Raw genomic sequence first — 16,573 nt, forward strand, 5'->3', positions numbered from 1 at the left:
AGAGCAGCTGTGCATTGCTCATCCTCGCTGGCAGACACACTTGGCCCAGCCAAGGCCTCAGGATGGGATAGCGGTGGAGTGGGGGTGCTGTAGGTGAGGTGCATTGGTAGAGCTGTGCATGTGGGAACCTGTGCTGGACCAGCAAGGGGTGTGCAGGTTGGGGTGGAGGAGCTGCAGAGCTGTGTGGGGCGGGCTGCCCAGCACCTCCATGCACTCTGCTAGTTCTGTTCCCTGGGGCCAGCTCCTCATGCTTTCCTGACCAAATTCCCTCGCAAATTCTAACAGCTAATGCATCTGTGAGCCCAAGGACAGGGCTTGGGAGCAACCTGGTGATTGCCTTTATCCCTGGGCACCTGGGTGGGAGTAGGGATGAGCCAGAGCATGGAGGACACAAACATACCCAGTGCCCTGCCCCCCTCCATCCCTCCCACCCAGCCCCCTTAGCCTCTATTCAGTGATCGCTGTCATGGAGCCATGTCTCTCTGCATTAGAGGACACAGAGGGAGTTTTTGCAGGAGCGGGGAGTGGCACTCTGCCCACTTCCTCTGCACCCACTCCCCTTTCCACACTGCCGAACGCTAATGAGCAAGGCCCAGTTACACAATAAGAAGCTTTTATGCTTCACTAATCGGCCCAAGATCCCACTGGCTCCCCCCTCTCTCCGCCCCCTCCCCCGCAAGCCAAGAGGCCACTTGCTCTCCCCCTCCCACTCCTCATCTGCCTTTTGTATTTTTTAATGGGGTCTCTTGCCTGTTTTGAGCGGACTTAATTAAAAAGCCGCTGTGAGTGATGCCTTGTGACGGCCTAATCCCAACCCGGTGACTCTACAAAGCTTTCGCCTGGGTTTCTCCCTTCTCCACTCCGGCTCTGCTCACTCCCTCGCTGTCTGTGTCAGGTCTCCTCTCCACTGCCCCCCAACTGCGCACGCTGACCCCTCCAGGACGGTTTGGCTTCTCGCAGCCCGGTAAGTATTCGGGACTCTGCGGCTCAGGCTCGTAGTAACAGAGATGTTAAACCAGGCCCCCTACCTGCTCCTGGGGGCCAACCCAGGATTGGTCCCTACAGCCAGTTCTCCAGGGCTTAGTCCAGTTGTAGTTTGAAATGCCCTGAGCAAGACGCTCCCCTTCCTTCCCTTCCCAGCCTGATAAACAACGGGCAGGGGGAAAGCACTGTAATGGACTGAGTGGCTTTAAACAGGAGTGGATCTAAACAGCTCTAGAGAGACTGGCTTCACTGACAGGAGGGACTGGGGGTCCTACAGGATGGAGAGCCCCATGCAGTGCTGCTGCCAACCTGCCAGTCTCCCTCCTGCAGCAGAAGCTGCTCAGAGGAGCTTGGCGGAGACCTTCATGTTTGCAGCTCATCCTCCCTGTTGTGTGTTGACAAACAGCCACCTTTAGTGGCTGACCATCTGGGCTGCTCATTAGTGCTTAAGTTACCTGCAGCTGCTCCTGGGAGCTTTGGGAACAGGGCATTTGGGTTCTCAGGAGGGAAGGTCTGTTTCTCCATTCAGAACTCTCCCTGCTGGTTCTTCCCAGGCAATATGATAGCCTCCGTAACACCACCTCTTGTCCCGCTGTGGAAATGGATCTGACTTTCCAAAAAAGGACTTGAACGTCAAGTCAAGCAGAAACATCAACCCACCTCCGGGAGGGAACAGGGAGCTGGGCAACAAGCATGATGAAAGGAGTCCTACTGTCTGTGGGTGGAAGTTGATCAAGGAGAATTATTTTCTGTCTGGTGCATTCAAACAGGATCCTTCACAGCTAGGATTTGGGCAATAAGGGGGAACAGATGCATCTGCCTGTCAGAGGATTGAGGAACCTCTACCTGAAAAAGTGGATCATGCATGGAAGAGATGCTATGTTTTTTTGCTGTCCAGTGGTTTGAGGTCCAAGAACAGAGCTGAGTGAAGGGCTCAGGATGGGAATAGCAGGAGGTTCAGCAGTTCAGGATCCAGGTGCACTGGCAGCACTGTGTAGGGTACTCCAGAACTGAAATACCTGCTTGTCAATGGGGGATGAAATGATTCCTAGATAGAGGAGCAAGTTCTTCTCCCACTTATACTTGTGCAGCCCCAGCAAAGTCAAGAAGTAGGTCCATAGTTTGGAAAGCACTCTGGGTCCTTTGGGATTAAGAGCTTGATAGAAATAGAACGTATTGTTGCTCTTCATAAAACTTCAGGCAGGTCTGGAGAGCTGCTCTCACAACAAAAGCATGAACTCAAGATACCGCTTCAGATTACAGTAGGGGGTTCTGTGCATTCCTCTTCATGTCCCTGCAAAGACTCTTGCGGACCAGCTGTAACCCTTGAATTAGAGAATAGGGAGCCATGGAGTCAAGTAGAGAATTAGAAGTGGGAAGGCACCTTTCTGGGAATTGTCCAACCCTACTAGGCAATGCTGGCAGCACAAGACATTAGACCGGCCATCCTGGAAAGACTCTTCTAGCTTTATGGAGGCACCACAGAGCTGCGTGAAACCTCCACCAGAAACCTCTCTCGGACAATCTGACTTTCTTCTTAGTGTATGCAAAACGTAGCTCAGGTGGATTCATCACCAAATTTGGTCCGCTGGTTGTATCATTAGCTTTCCCAGCCCAGGCCGACTACTGACGGGGAGCAAGACATGAACGCTGATCCATGCCCCGTCTAACCTTCATCAGGTGCCTCTGGCTTAGAGTATTCCACAGCCAAAGTGACTCTCACCAGATCCTTTATGGACTGGTTGCCAGGTGAAATTCTCAGCTGGCTCCATGCACTGGTACCAGCTGTGCTGCATGGAATCCCTCCATCTGCTTCCTGACCACAATGGAACTAGGTGTTTCTGTCTTCCATGAATGAACAAGATAGAACCTAACTGACTGAGCTCAGGGGGTCTGTGGTGATGCCCACTGAGACCTCCTTATTGCTCAGAATACAGTTTGCCAAAACCCCAGATAGGAGCTGGGAGTCCTCAGCATCCCTGAAAAATCAGTCCCCAGGAGTCAGAATAAAGACACCCAAATTGCAAGGCTATTTTGGCAAATGTTAACCTTAATATTTATAAAACCGCTTGAGTTCCATGGACAGAAGGTGGCATTAATTATCTGAATTAAGTGAAGGGGAGAGCTGGGCATCTGATGGCGAATCCCATTTACATCCCATCTCCAGACAAATTCTCCACCCCTTCTCCTGACTCCTGGAGAGCAAGTGGGGTGAGTTCAGGCCAGGGCACAGCTTCCTGGCTGGTGTTGGGGCAGGGGAAAGCTTTAGAAATGCTTCCCCAGCTAGTGTTAATGTGGGATTCTTCCTTGTCTCTTTCAGTGTCCAGTGGACGATAAGGAAGCAGCATGTCTGCAATAGTGAGTACTTCCATTGTTCAGTTCTGCACCGTCCCCTCCCCTGCACTAACAGGGAACTCGGGCCAAGAATGGGCCATTGCTCTCCATTCACTCACAGAGCTGGGGAAAGCCAGCTGAGCTGTAAACATTCCTTTTCCAAAGTGCCAGGCCCAGGTGATGTGCACAACAACCTCACTCCCCAGTTTCTCAGCCATCTGGGGGCGGGGATATAAGGTTGGCAGTCAGGTTGGCTCAGCATTGATGTTAATGTGCACACACACAAACTGATGCTATTCTGAATGGTCAGGGCAGTGATCTAGTGGCTTGCCATGCAGGTATTTACACAGTGTTCGCTGCACCAATCGTGAGCTCACACGCAATGGAAGCTATCGAAATATCTTAGTGCAGTAGAGTGCAACATCTAGCAGGCTGGAAAAGTCCCACTGGCTGGCATCCTGCTGCAGTGACTGTGTGAGAACATGCTGTCTGCCTAGGTGCCTTTCAGGCCCATTTCTTCTCCTACTTTACAGCCTACAGCTCCAGCCATCAGGAAGCTCAGTTCCTTAGAATCATAGAATATCAGGGTTGGAAGGGACCTCAGGAGGTCATCTAGTCCAACCCCATGCTCAAAGCAGGACCAATCCCCAACTAAATCATCCAAGCCAGGGCTTTGTCAAGCCTGACCTTAAAAACCTCTAAGGAAGGAGATTCCACCACCTCCCTAAGTAACGCATTCCAGTGCTTCACCATCCTCCTAGTGAAAACGTTTTTCCTAATATGCAACCTAAACCTCCCCCACTGCAACTTGAGACCATTACTCCTCGTTCTGTCATCTGCTACCACTGAGAACAGTCTAGATCCATCCTCTTTGGAACCTCCTTTCAGGTAGTTGAAAGCAGCTATCAAATTCCGCCTCATTCTTCTCTTCCACAGACTAAACAATCCCAGTTCCCTCAGCCTCTCCTCATAACTCATGTGTTCCAGTCCCCTAATCATTTTTGTTGCCCTCTGCTGAACGCTTTCCAATTTTTCCACATCCTTCTTGTAGTGTGGGGCCCAAAACTGGACACAGTACTCCAGATGAGGCCTCACCAATGTCGAATAGAGGGGAACGATCACATCCCTCTATCTACTGGCAATGCCCCTACTTATACATCCCAAAATGCCATTGGCCTTCTTGGCAACAAGGGCACACTGTTGACTCATATCCAGCTTCTCGTCCACTGTAACCCCTAGGTCCTTTCTGCAGAACTGCTGGCCTAGCCATTCGGTCCCTAGTCTGTAGCGGTGCATTGGATTCTTCTGTCCTAAGTGCAGGACTCTGCACTTGTCCTTGTTGAACCTCATCAGATTTCTTTTGGCTCAATCCTCTAATTTGTCTAGGTCCCTCTGTATCCTATCCCTACCCTCCAGTGTATCTACCGCTCCTCCTAGTTTAGTGTCATCTGCAAACTTGCTTAGGGTGCAATCCATGCCATCCTCCAGATCATTAATGAAGATATTGAAGAAAACTGGCCTCAGAACCGACCCTTTGGGCACTCCACTTGATACCAGCTGCCAAGTAGACATGGAGCGATTGATCAGTACTCTTTGAGCCTGACAATCTAGCCAGCTTTCTATCCACCTTATAGTCCATTCATCCAGCCCATATTTCTTTAACTTGCTGGCAATAATACTGTGGGAGACCATGTCAAAAGCTTTGCTAAAGTCAAGGAACAACACGTCCACTGCTTTCCCCTCATCCACAGAACCAGTTATCTCATCATAGAAGGCAATTAGATTAGTCAAACATGACTTGCCCTTGGTGAATCCATGCTGACTATTCCTGATCACTTTCCTCTCCTCTAAGTGCTTCAGAATTGATTCCTTGAGGACCTGCTCCATGATTTTTCTAGGGACTGAGGTGAGGCTGACTGGCCTGTAGTTCCCAGGATCCTCCTTCTTCCCTTTTTTAAAGATGGGCACTACATTAGCCTTTTTCCAGTCATCCAGGACCTCCCCTGAGCTCCATGAGTTTTCAAAGATAATGGCCAATCGCTCTGCAGTCACATCCGCCAACTCCTTTAGCACTCTCGGATGCAGCGCATCTGGCCCCATGGACTTTTGCTCGTCCAGCTTTTCTAAATAGTCCCTAATCACTTCTTTCTCCACAGAGGGCTGGTCACCTCCTCCCCATGCTGTGCTTCCCAGTGCAGTAGTCTGGGAGCTGATCTTGTTCGTGAAGACAGAGGCAAAAAAAGCACTGAGTACATTAGCTTTTTCCACATTCTATGACACTAGGTTGTCTCCCTCATTCAGTAAGGGGCCCACACTTTCCTTGACTTTCTTCTTGTTGCTAACATACCTGAAGAAACCCTTCTTGTTACTCGTAACATCTCTTGCTAGCTGCAACTCCAAGTGTGATTTGGTCTTCCTGATATCACTCCTGCATGCCTGAGCAATATTTTTATACTCCTCCCTGGTCATTTGTCCAATCTTCCACTTCTTGTAAGCTTCTTTTTTGTGTTTAAGATCAGCAAGGATTTCACTGTTAAGCCAAGCTGGTCACCTGCCATATTTACTATTCTTTCTACACATCGGGATTGTTTGTCCCTGCAACCTCAATAAGGATTCTTTAAAATACAGCCAGCTCTCCTGGACTCCTTTCCCCTTCATGTTATTCTCCCAGGGGATCCTGCCCATCAGTTCCCTGAGGTTGTCAAAGTCTGTTTTTCTGAAGTCCAGGGTCCGTATTCTGCTGCTCTCCTTTCTTCCTTGTGTCAGGATCCTGAACTCGACCATCGCATGGTCACTGTCTCCCAGGTTCCCATCCACTTTTGCTTCCCCTACTAATTCTTCTCGGTTTGTGAGCAGCAGGTCAAGAAAAGCTCTGCCCCTAGTTGGTTCCTCCAGCACTTGCACCAGGAAATTGTCCCCTACACTTTCCAAAAACTTCCTGGATTGTCTGTGCACTGCTGTATTTCTCTCCCAGCAGATATCAGGGTGATTGAAGTCTCCCATGAGAACCAGGACCTGCGATCTAGTAACTTCTGTTAGTTGCCAGAAGAAAGCCTCGTCCACCTCATCCTCCTGATCCGGTGGTCTATAGCAGACTCCCACCACGACATCACCCTTGTTGCTCACACCTCTAAACTTAATCCAGAGACACTCAGGTTTTTCTGCAGTTTCATACAGGAGCTCTGAGCAGTCATACTGCTCTCTTACATACAATGCAACGCCCCCACCTTTTCTGCCCTGCCTGTCCTTCCTGAACAGTTTATATCCATCCATGACAGTACTCCAGTCATGTGAGTTATCCCACCAAGTCTCTGTTATTCCAATCACATCATAATTCCTTGACTGTGCCAGGACTTCCAGTTCTCCCTGCTTGTTTCCCAGGCTTCTTGCATTTGTGTATAGGCACTTGAGATAACTTACTGTTTGTCCTGCTTTCTTAGTATGAGGCAGGAGCCCTCCCCTCTCCCGCTCTCCTGCTCGTGCTTCCTCCCAGTATCCCACTTCCCCACTTACCTCAGGGCTTTGGTCTCCTTCCCCCGGTGAACCTAGTTTAAAGCCCTCCTCACTAGGTTAGCCAGCCTGCTTGCAAAGATGCTCTTCCCTCTCTTCATAAGGTGGAGCCCATTTCTGCCTAGCACTCCTCCTTCTTGGAACACCATCCCATGGTCAAAGAATCCAAAGCCTTCTCTCCGACACCACCTGTGTAGCCATTCATTGACTTCCACGATTCGACGGTCTCTGCCTAGGCCTTTTCCTTCCACGGGGAGGATGGACGAGAACACCACTTGCACCTCAAACTCCTTTATCCTTCTTCCCAGAGCCATGCAGTCCGCAGTGATCCGCCCAAGGTCATTCTTGTCAGTATCATTGGTGCCCACGTGAAGAAGCAGGAAGGGGTTGCGATCCGAGGGCTTGATGAGTCTCTGCAGTCTCTCCGTCACATCGTGAATCCTAGCTCCTGGCAAGCAGCAGACTTCCCGGTTTTCCTGGTTGGGGCAGCAGATAGATCACTCAGTCCCCCTGAGGAGAGAGTCCCCGACCACCACCACCCGCCTCCTTCTCTTGGGAGCGGTGGTCGTGGAACCCCATCCCTAGGACAGTGCATCTCATGTCTTCCAATCGGCAGAGTCTCCTTCTGTTCCTTTCCCTCAGTTTCCACGATATGCATCTGAGGAAGTGAGCTGTAGCTCACGAAAGCTTATGCTCTAATAAATTGGTTAGTCTCTAAGGTGCCACAAGTACTCCTTTTCTTTTTTCCCTCAGATGTATCATCTAGTCCACTCTCTGCATTAGTACCTGTGGAGAGAACATGAAAACGGTTGCTTACCTGTGTCTGCGTTGCTGGTACATGGACACTCCCCTTTCTTCTTCTGGAGGTCACACGCTGCCAAATTCCTTCCCCTGCTTCCCTCCAACCCTAATCACTTCTCCCATCCTCCTGCCTTCCTCTCCCCCACACTTCCTGGGTGTCACCAGCACCTTCTGTTTCCCGAGTTAACAGTCAGACCCCCGCCCCCATTCTCCATAGAGCTGGAAAAGGACAGAAGGGGACACTTTTGGGTGGCAGCACTACCAAGTCTCTCATAGCTGGCCATGTGTGTTCTCTGAGCAGTTCCTGTGGCTCACGGTGAGACAGCAAGGACCACGTTTCTTCAGGGTTTCCTCAAAGGCACCCACAAAATCGCACCATGCCATTTGCCCAGGTGATCGCATGGGTTAATGGGGGATTTGTGTGCATAGAGTAAAGGCATTTGCCAACCTCATGAGCTTGAAGGCGTCTTTCAAATATAAACTAGATTTATTCTGTCAGCCCACGATAAGTGCAGGAGCCAAAACACAATGGCAGAGGGAACCTTCTCCCTGTCCAACCCTGACACAGGTCCCATTGCAACCTCTTTCCCCATATAAACCAGAACCAAGACCTGACACTTCTTACAGTCTGAGGGAGCCGTCCCCCTGCTGACCCCAATACAGACCCCATTACCTCCCCCAGCCCAACAGAGCCCTCCCTCTGCTGACCCCAACACGAACTCCATTACCTCCCCCAGCCCGAGGGAGCCCTCCCTCTGCTGAGCCCAATATGGACCCCATTACTTCCCCTAGCCTGAGGGAGCCCTCCCCTTGCTAACGCCAACACGGACCCCATTACCTCCCCCAGCCCAAGGGAGCCCCCCCGCGACTCCCATGGCGACCCTGTTACTTTTGCTGAATAAGTCAGCGCAGGGAGCTGGCATCTCATGTGTTGCCGTGGGCACAGTAGGCATCTCTGCTCTCAGGGCTCACTGCATGAACAGCCCCAGCCTGGGCCTGGCGAGCCTGGCAATGTCTTCTCATCGAGCTGTGGTTTTGGTCCCAGACTGGAACGTTCCGGATCGTCTCCGAGGAGGAGCAAGCCCTTCGCACCAAACTCGAGCGACTCACCACTAAGGACCATGGCCCCATCTTCGGAAAGTGTGACAAGGTCCCCCCACACACCGTTCAGAAGGTGAGAGCCGCAGCATGGGAGAGGGTCAGGAAAGCCAGGCCCACGGGGAGGTCACATACCAGGGGGTGGGGAGCAAGTGAGAGGGCAGGAGGTACCAAGGAGATGGGAACAGGACGGATTTTCCTTTGAACCATCTGAGGCTGAGCCTCTGCCCCTGCTCGTCATCCCCTGCTACCTATCAATGTTCCCAGACCCACATTGCTCCCATTACTCAGACAAGACCCTAGTCATTCCCCACCTCCACGAGGCCGCTGACCATGCTGGCCACTAGATGCCACTGAGCACCCAGCCGGGGCTGAGTGCCTTTCTCTGGCTGGCCGGGCTGTATACAATATATTCGCATGGCTGCCTCTTCCTCTGGGGTTTGTACCCCACCCCTCTGCCACTTGGCTGCCTGCTAATGAGGCTCCTCAGGCTCCTTGCCAGGAGCCCCCGCTGGTTAGCGGAGCACAGGGAGAGATGGTTGTCTGGGGAGGGGCTTTAACCCCATCCCTGCCAGGGGATACATGCAACCCCTTTGCGGTGTTTCTGGGCAGTGTGAACAGGCTGCCCCGCACAAACGAACCCATCGGATAGTGAGAGAGGAGGGGACAAGTGTATGGGGGAGGCAGGTGGCTAAGTCTTAGCCACAAGGAGGCAGAGGGGAGGTGTAATAGAGGAAGGGGATAAGGCTTAGTTGTGGGGTGTAGGATGTGTCCCCTCCAGCAGAGTGAGGAAGGGGATTAATCTGCTCTGATCTCAGAGGAAACCTCTCCAATGGATCCTTTGTCTGAGGGAGCAGGTCTGGAAGCTTCCTCACAGGAGCCTCATTTAAGGATGAGAGACGGACACCAAGCCCCTACAGTTACACTGGCACAGCTGCCCTCCTCCATAATCTGGGTCTCGAGGAGCGATGTGGCCAACAGCTCACAGGCCAACTCACAGAGAACAGGCCAGGCGATGACATGGAATCTGCCAAGCAAGGCAGAGACACCGTCCCAAATCCTCCATCCCAGAGCAGAGCCAAGGTCTGCCGGACTGGAGAGCAACACTGCTCTAACCAGCACGGGGCCACACAGGCAAATGGGGAGCAGACGTCTTTGCGCAATCTGACAATACTCAAGAAAGGGGAGTAATGAGAGCGGGGGGGGGGTGTGGGGAGGTACAAGGCAGGCTGGAGGGGAATCAGCAGGGCAGGGTGGAATCCCGAGACTGGGACAGCAGAGATGTGGGGCTGCGAAGGTGCTTTAAGGCAGGCCTGAGGTGCCATGGAAACCCATTTGGCTAGATTAGGTTAATCAGAAGGGCATTCAAAGAGCAGCGAGGGGAGAGTCTGCACAGCTGGACTCTGCTCTGCCTGGCTGCGGCCAGTTATCCATTTCATGAGCAGTACCTTAGCCCCTCACTAATGTCAAACCTAAAACCGCCTCTTGGTGCTCAGGCATCTGAAGCTAACTCCTCTTGCAGCTGCTACTAATGCAGGTGATGAGTCAGTCCCTCATGGGAGGCTTGGAGGCCTGACAGAGCCCCTGGGCCTAGGGTGACTGCACAGGCTGGCAGGCCTGGTCTCTCCTGCAGCTGAAGCAGGAGAGCCTGGGGGCCAGTAAAGCAGCAGTAAATGGCACATGAAGTCTTTAGCAGGGGCCCGCGCCACGGGGGCAGGAGACCCTGTGTTCTGGCCGTGCAGTCCTGGGTCCGGGAGCCTTGCTCCCTCTCAGCAGTGCTACTGCTGCATCAGGCGCCCATCTCCTTCCACCCTGCCCTAGGCAAAGGACGAGCTGAATGAGACAGAGGAGAAGCGGGAGTCGGCCTTGAAGGAGCTCCGGGAGCTGGTGCGTGAGAGAGGCAGCGGGGACGAGGAGGTGTGCAAGGCAGTGGCGGAGAAGGTGACAGGAAAGGATGACTCCTTCTTCCTTCGCTTCATCCGCGCCCGCAAGTTCGACGTCAACAGAGCTTATGACCTACTGAAAGGTGGAGCACTCCCTTCCTCTCCACTAACCTTCCCTAGTCCCCAAGCTGGGGGAAGGGCACCCCTGCTCATGTGGGCAGATCCATATCCCCCTTTCATCAACAGTAGCCCATGTCCCACCCCAGGCCTGCAGTCAAGTAAGACATAGGGCTCCATGCAGCATCCATCCCCACCGTCTTACACCCTGCGGAGTGGGGCTGATGTCCCCATTTGCCCCAGTGTATCCTGCTGCTGCCAGGGTCCAGGTGTAAGAATGATGTAAGGGGAGAAGATAAGAGGTGGGCGAAAGGACTGGAGGTTGTGGGGCAAGCAGATGACGCCAGAGGGGCAGGTGAGGCCAGTGTGGGGCAGGCAGGAGCAGTGAGGTGCTCAGCTCCTCTGGGAGCTCTTGCCCTAGGATTCCAACAGGCAGTGACAACTGAAGCATCTCTGTGTGCTGACCTGCCAAGACAGGTTGGGGTGGAGGGAAGGGGGAGATGGAAAGGTGGCCCCAGACTGAGGTGGCCACAAAGGCCTTGGCTCTGGCTCCAGGCTCCTTTGTTTCTGTGTCTGGGATAACGAGGCCGTAATTAGTGGCAGTGGATTGGAAGATAAGCAGAAGCCGCTGGCAAGGGAGGCATTTTGTCCACTGGCATTTTCCCAGGGCGAGTTTCCTCATTTCATGCCTGACAGCCTTTAATGGCTACAGGATGCCAGGAAAAGTGGGGCTAGGGGCGGGGCTGGCTATGGGAGAGTGCAGCGAGTCACCCAGCAGCGGAGGAACGAAACAACCTACACCATCAAAATCACTGATCAGGCTCCCGAGACTGAGGAGGGACATGGGGGTGCCAGCTAGGGCTCTCGAGATGAGATGGGGTAATATGCTGCCAGGGAAGGACAACTGTGGCTCCCAGTTGGGGAGAGCTGTGATGTGCCAGGCTGGAGCAGGTTTTTAGCTGTGCTGGTCTCAAACCGGGTACCTTCAAGATCCTTGAGTACCAAGCAGGAAAGAAGGGTAACGTTCTGTGCTGGGTGGTACTTCTGAATCTCATCTGAGTGGAGTGTGGCGCTGCCCTGACCGCAGCTAGTAGATTCCCCTTTGCCCCGTGGAGTACCATTCACTTGTGCAGCGAGTTTAGGGTGCTCCAACCTCTTGTGGCTGACATGAACCAGGCCTGTCTGGAGCTCTGGGCGTGGGCCTTTGTGCAGTCCAAAACCACACCTTATTCTGCATTGGGAACACACAAGATCCAGCAGCAGCTAGAACCAGACTCCTTGGCCCTTCACTCATCGCAGTGCAAGCTGCTTGCGGGTAGGGCCTGGTCCTGGCGCTGACATCGGGGAAGGGAATTTGTTCTCATCCCGGACCTTGGCATACGCTCTCTCTCTTGCTGACTCCAGGCTATGTAAACTTCCGCCAGCAGTACCCAGAGCTCTTTGATAACCTGACGCCCGAGGCCGTGCGCAGCACCATCGAGGCTGGCTACCCCGGCATCCTGGCCAGCAGGGACAAATACGGCCGAGTGGTGATGCTCTTCAACATTGAGAACTGGGACTACGAAGAGATCACTTTTGACGAGGTCAGCTCTGCTGTGCTGCTCGGACATGTCAGAGCTCCACTCCCCATGCACTCCCAGGGGTATCCGATCCCGGGCTCCTCTTTCCCTCAGTTAGAGCAGGGGGTCCCACCCCTCCCATTCTGGGGATCAAGGTCTAAGCAAAGCTATTTCCCCCAGGCTTGATGTTACTAAGTAATATCTCTGCTTGCATGGCTAGAGCATGTTCCAGCCCAAGGGAACCCTGAACACACTCCACAGGCCATAAGAAGCAGGTGTCTTCAGATAGCACGTTTCATCAGCAGAACTCTGAGTATTTTACAAAGCAAGGTCACTATTGCTATCCCCATTATACAGAGAGGGGAAGGGATCTGCCCAAACACACTCAGCAGGTGAGACGAGTCTACACTGTGTAACTTACACGTTCTCTTGACCCATCTTGATTCATATGGTACCCAATTGTATTTATGGGAATCGCTCATGTAGCACTGAAATGCACCAGCCTCTAGGGTGGAACGGGGCAGCTGTTTAACAGCACACAGCAACACCGCATAATGTGGATAAGAAGTGAGGCAGAAACCTGGAGAATTCAGGCAGGCAGAATATCATTGGCAGAGCTGGAACTGGAACAGGATGTTGAGGATAACACTCTGATTCTGGGGAAATATGCTAGGGGATTCATAATGGCTGGACCTGGCCAGGCCCTTGCACTTGCATGTTAATGACCTCTGTCTCTCTTCCTCTGGCTCAGATTCTTCGTGCATATTGCGTTATCTTAGAGAAGCTGCTGGAGAACGAAGAGACCCAGATCAACGGACTCTGCATCATTGAGAACTTCAAGGGCTTCACCATGCAGCAGGCGTCTGGCATCAAACCCTCCGAACTCAAGAAGATGGTGGATATGCTGCAGGTGAAGCTATCCCTCTGCTACCCCCATGTAGGCAATGAGAGGGGGATACAGGCTTAGGTTGCCCATAGGAGATGGGACTCAAAGCAGTGGCAAACGAACCCTGTAGAATCTGCAGGGCCATGAGGCGTTCACCTGGCCCAAGGAGGGGATAAGCCAAGGATAGCAGCGCTCAGGTATTTTAGGTATAGAAAATGCCTTTATGTAGACAGGTACGACTGTACTAGTAAAATCCATACTGGAGCTCTCATCATTCAGTACTGGCTCCCTGCAGGGACTACACTGGGCAGCCAAGAGTCGCTGACTGATGCAAACATCCTTGCTGAAAGCAGCACATTGCAGAGGGAGGATGAAGCCAGAAATGGTACCCTAAGTCATTGGTTCATTAGAAGTTCATAATTCCTGTGAAGATGCAACTCCACCTAGCAGACATGGCATTCCCTGGGCTGCTCTTTGCCCTGCTTGGCAGCGCAAGCGTGGTTGGCATCATTCTGCAAGACCATCTTCTCATGCCCTCAGCCCCACCAAAAAGTTACTTCTGAAAGTGAAGTCACCATCCCCTACTGTGTTTGCTGGCTGATGTCCTGTCCCATGCACAAGGTTCATCCCCACCATTCCCCGCATTGAGATACTAGTTGGGCCGGACAAAGCTTCCCACCCAGAATTTGGCTGATCCTGTGCTCTTGGAATAAGACCAAAGAGAGGGGGCTCCGGCAGCTCCTGCCAGGAGAACTAGATTGTAGGGAGGTATTTCTCCTGTGGACCTTGAGGTGCTACTGCTGCCTAGCAACACCTTAGCACACAATTGGCTTTGCACGGTGGCAGAAGAGGATGCACAGTAGTAGGGTAACACAAAAGGGCCCTCAAGATGGTTGCAAGAAGTGGGGTTTTAACAGAGAATGGGGTGATGGGAAAAGGAGGAGAGGAGGAAAGAAATAGCCCATCTCCGGTGACTTTTTCCACCTATGCCACGGCTGCCTTGCCCCGCCTGCATACTGCTTTCTTGGCATGCCCACGCTGCCCATGTAACACTCTTTGTATGGGTTTGGGATCTGTAGGACTCCTTCCCAGCTCGATTCAAGGCTATTCACTTCATCCACCAGCCTTGGTATTTCACCACCACCTACAACGTGGTCAAACCTTTCCTGAAGAGCAAACTCCTGGAGAGGGTGAGTGTGGGGGAAGGGCCAGCATGAACTGTCCTTGCAGATGTAGAGAGGGGTGGGACCAGGGAACACAAAGGCTCTGACCCAAATCAGGACAAAGCAAAGAAAACCCAAGGGATAAAGTGATGTCTTTTGCTTCTCTGCCTAATGGCTTCTCTGCTCCTGGGTGGACTCTGCTGATGCCAGTCTGCCAGACAATGAGAGAAACGCAGTCAATGGCTAAATGGATAAACATGCTCAAACCTGGTTTATCGACCTCCCATTGAGCTGAAGTGTTGCCCATAGTTAGGGTTTTACTGAGCTCTTCCCAGCAATGCCAGGGTGCAGGAGCTGCCAGGTATGCACAGACAGGGTCCTGTAGGAAAATGGGTCGAACACGGAGGCGTGTATGAAGTGGTGGGGGCACCTGCTCACTGCATTTGGCTCACCATGCCCAGGTGGATGACAGTGCTAAGATCACCCCCGCTGCTGTTTCATTTGGGGACCAGCTGGGAAGATAAACTTGCAGTGCCCCTCAAGGAAGAGCTGTTTGGGCGGCTCATGGTTAGTCCGCTGAGGGCCTACGCCAGCCATCCAACTGGCATCATCTGGCTTCCTCAGGACTGGGGCATGCTGTCTAGGAGGATGTGCTCCCCTTTGTGTGTCTGAAAGCCCCTGAGCTCGTGGCTGTGCTCAGCTCTGTGTCCCTCCTTCCCATCTCACTCCAGGTCTTTGTGCATGGGGAGGAGCTGGAGTCCTTCTACCAGGAGATCGATGCTGACATCCTGCCAGCAGATTTTGGTGGCAACCTGCCCAAATATGATGGCAAAGCCATTGCTGAGAAGCTTTTTGGGCCTCAGATCGAGGCTGAAGACACAGCTCTATAAAGCAGATCCCCTCCCTGCTTCCCTACACAATAGAGGTGTGGACTAGAGGTGGCCCTTTAACTACCCCCTTACTGTAGCATTGATCGCATGACCGCTTGTGATGATAAACTCTGGGTGCGTACCTCCACGCATGCTCTTTACCCATCCAAACTCCCACAAGGCAGCAGGGCCTGCTGCCCTGAGTCTTGGGAAGGATCTTCTCTCTCTCCAGTTGTCCATCAGGGAAAGCAACCCATAAATGGCCTGCTCCATAGTACGCCCTGAAACTGCTAGGAGAGGACAGAGCAGCAACTGAATGGGGAAAGAGAGGGTCAGGCTGCTTAGAAGAGGCAATCAGAACTACCACTGCTTAACCCCTCCCCTCACCTGAACACTGGACCATGGCTGCTCCCCTGCTAGCCTCCAGCCTGGGTAGGGTAGTGGTTGCAAAGGGCCTGCCTTTCCTTGTGCTTGCTGGCCTGGTTTGTGAGGGTGAGAGGCAGTGGGAAAGCAGATCTCTAAGGCCAGTATTTGCCCATCCAAAGCAGCGTACTTGGAGGCCTCGCTAGTGACAGGTGGCTACAGCTGAGGAAGGGAAGCAGTGTGGCGGGAAAGCAGTAGGACAGGCCCTGGTAGTGGAGAGAGAGAGCGCCGAGCATCACGTGCAACTGTGTGGATGACACAGCCAGAGTCCATCATCGCAGGAGAGCCCCAAGAAGTGCTGTTTGAAATATGTACACAGAGAAATAAAGTGCTCAACAGCTGGGATGCTTTGGGTCCCTTTGCATTGGAGGGGCAGGGACTGCACATAAATGGGCCGAGGAGTGTCATTGATGGCCAGGAAGAGGCTAGATGCACTGGTGTTTCTAAGGGTTGGTGAAAGGTTGTGCCCAGAAGGAGAGGATGCAGATAGCACTCCACCTTCCTCCAGTGATGCCAGGGGAGCTGGTGCAGCAGAAGGGACACAGGCTGCCTCAGGAACAGCCAGTGGAACGTCCTTGATGCTAGCACCCCCACCAGTGGTGCTGACAGCCCTTCTCACTGGAGAGGCCAAGGCTGGAATGTGCCATGGAGCCCGAGCTCCCTATTCTCCCTTCTCCAGCAGACTACTAAGAGTCTTAATCATGGGCCCTTTGACTTCATTGGCCTCCAGGCAACAAGCACAAGAGGAGCCCGAAGAGAGTCGTGGCTTGGAGAAAAGCTAGTTTCTCTCTGTCCAAAGGCTTCATAGTCACCCTCTAACAGTTAAGCTGTGGCTATAGCCCAATCCCTCTTTCCTTCCCTCCTCCCATTCTCAGCTCTCCAGCTACACACCAGTACCCTTAATTTGCAGGGGCCCATTTGAAATGGTTGGAGATGGAGGATGCTG

At 52.7% G+C, this 16,573-nt stretch overlaps 1 protein-coding gene across 1 annotated transcript; it reads left to right on the plus strand.

Moving 5' to 3' along the window:
• The first annotated feature begins 756 nt into the window (after positions 1-756).
• RLBP1 (retinaldehyde binding protein 1) lies at positions 757-15,972 on the plus strand. Its single transcript, XM_084642037.1, has 8 exons — positions 757-964; positions 3,305-3,342; positions 8,675-8,803; positions 10,549-10,753; positions 12,132-12,310; positions 13,038-13,196; positions 14,252-14,362; positions 15,067-15,972. Exons 2-8 carry the CDS (start codon positions 3,331-3,333, stop codon positions 15,223-15,225), a joined length of 954 nt encoding a protein of 317 aa, XP_084498163.1. The 5' UTR covers positions 757-964; positions 3,305-3,330; the 3' UTR covers positions 15,226-15,972.
• The last annotated feature ends 601 nt before the right edge of the window (positions 15,973-16,573 follow it).

This window comes from Lepidochelys olivacea, assembly GCF_965140295.1.
Source record: "Lepidochelys olivacea isolate rLepOli2 genome assembly, chromosome: 10".
NCBI lineage: Eukaryota > Metazoa > Chordata > Testudines > Cheloniidae > Lepidochelys > Lepidochelys olivacea.